Source organism: Dreissena polymorpha, chromosome 8 (assembly GCF_020536995.1).
Source record: "Dreissena polymorpha isolate Duluth1 chromosome 8, UMN_Dpol_1.0, whole genome shotgun sequence".
NCBI lineage: Eukaryota > Metazoa > Mollusca > Bivalvia > Myida > Dreissenidae > Dreissena > Dreissena polymorpha.
This window is the reverse complement of record NC_068362.1, coordinates 99,619,089-99,620,761: the sequence shown is the minus strand read 5'-3', so window position 1 is coordinate 99,620,761 and position 1,673 is coordinate 99,619,089. Positions and strand designations below refer to the sequence as shown.

The following is a 1,673-nucleotide window of genomic DNA, read 5'->3' as shown; positions in this document are numbered from 1 at the left end:
ACCAAAACGTGAAAAGGCCCCTTTAAAACATTCATTTTTAATGTAGTTTCAGGTCATTTTTGCCGAGCTATATCTAAAAGGTGACCATCTTTTTTATAGCGTTTCAGGGCACAATAGTTAATCCAAGAAGAGTACTGTTTTCACAATTCTGTTGGGTTAATTTATGAATTCGATCATTAAACAATATAAACGTTTAAGCTTAAAAAAAGTAATATGGTTACACGAGTTATTTAATGCAATCGGTCAAGTGCTTGTATATTAAGTATAGTTAAATACATGAGCGTCACGAGTTATTATTTGAACATATATTTTTTCTTTAAATTGATACATTTTGTCACAATATTGGGAATTAACTATGCATTCTTCACAATTTCACATAATAGAGTACGCTCCAAAACAACTGGAGAAAACCTTGGTCGCTTATGATAACACTTGTGTTCCCATCATAATGTCAAGGTCTTCCGAGCAATTTGACGTGATCTTGCAGAGTGACGTCAGATGAGCAAGCGTTGATTGTGCAGTAACAGGACATGTATTGGGGACTTGAGCCTTGGCAGCTTGTAAATCCGCTTCCAGGCGCTTCGACTGCTCCCGAAGATATTTTAACGTTGCAGCCTTTTCATATTCTTTTCCGTACTTCTGCGAGACATTCATCAGCTTCTGTAATCTCTCAATTTCTTGTTTAAAATTTGCGCACTTTGATATATTCTCTTCGACCGTACGTTTTTCGTTCATAATTATGTGCTTTGCTTTCGATTTAACGTCATTATTTATCTTATCGATCTGTGTAAGTACAGACTTCACATATTGATCACACGCTTTATTGATTTCTGCCTTTTTCTCTTCAAGCTCTTTGAGCGACTTTTCCTTTTGTTCGATCTTTGCCCTCACGGTTTCGGCAACCGCCTTTATAGACTCGCTCAATGATTCGCAATCAAGTTTCAAACCCTTGTTGTCTGCTGAAAGGTCATTGAAAGTACCGCAATGCCTGTGGTCTCTGGATAGACATAGCGAGCAAATCAAGGTACAGTGATCAACGCATTCGAAGTCTACCACCCTGTCCGGATGTTTCGCACATTTCGTCATCGCCTTCATCTGCAGGAACGGCGCTGGGTCCTTTGGTATTTTGTCTCCCTCCAGCAATACATGCTGACGGGTGATCTTGTTTTTCTTATGGTCTCGGCAACATTCGGAACACAGATGCTCGGTGCATTCGATACAGAACCCCGTGGGTTCCTTTTCAGTTTTCTCGTCAACGTAATGACAGGGCTCGCAATATTGCCTTTTTGAAACACATTCCATTGTGGCAGAACCTTCGCATATAACGGATTTCTCACTACCTTTCGAATCTTTGAGATTCATTATGTTTTCACCGAATTCACCAGTTAAGTGTACGAGCACACACTTAATTTAAGCCAATATCGGCTCGTTCTAAAACATAAATCAGTTAACCGTTAATCCATTTTAATGTCGTATTATTCCATACACATTCTGAAATCATACAATAAACCGTGCACAGCTCAAAACATAGTGTAACACAACTAAAACATATTAAACCTATTGAGCGTGTATCAAGTTTCAGGTCGTTTAACGCACACTTCATTTACATGCTGTACTGAATAGCGTATTGACGTTTACAGTGCGGTCCACAACGATAAGATATAGCATGTCAA

The 1,673-nt window shown here is 38.9% G+C and overlaps 1 protein-coding gene across 1 annotated transcript; it reads right to left on the bottom strand.

The window, feature by feature from the left end:
* Positions 1 to 420: 420 nt before the first annotated feature.
* Positions 421 to 1,362, bottom strand: LOC127840762 (E3 ubiquitin-protein ligase Midline-1-like). Its single transcript, XM_052369177.1, has one exon. It carries the CDS (start codon positions 1,360 to 1,362, stop codon positions 421 to 423), a length of 942 nt encoding a protein of 313 aa, XP_052225137.1.
* Between the last annotated feature and the right edge of the window lie 311 nt (positions 1,363 to 1,673).

Bases quoted from the DNA above. Each gene is read 5' to 3' on its own strand.
- LOC127840762 (XM_052369177.1), bottom strand. From the start codon at position 1,362: ATGAATCTCAAAGATTCGAAAGGTAGTGAGAAATCCGTTATATGCGAA.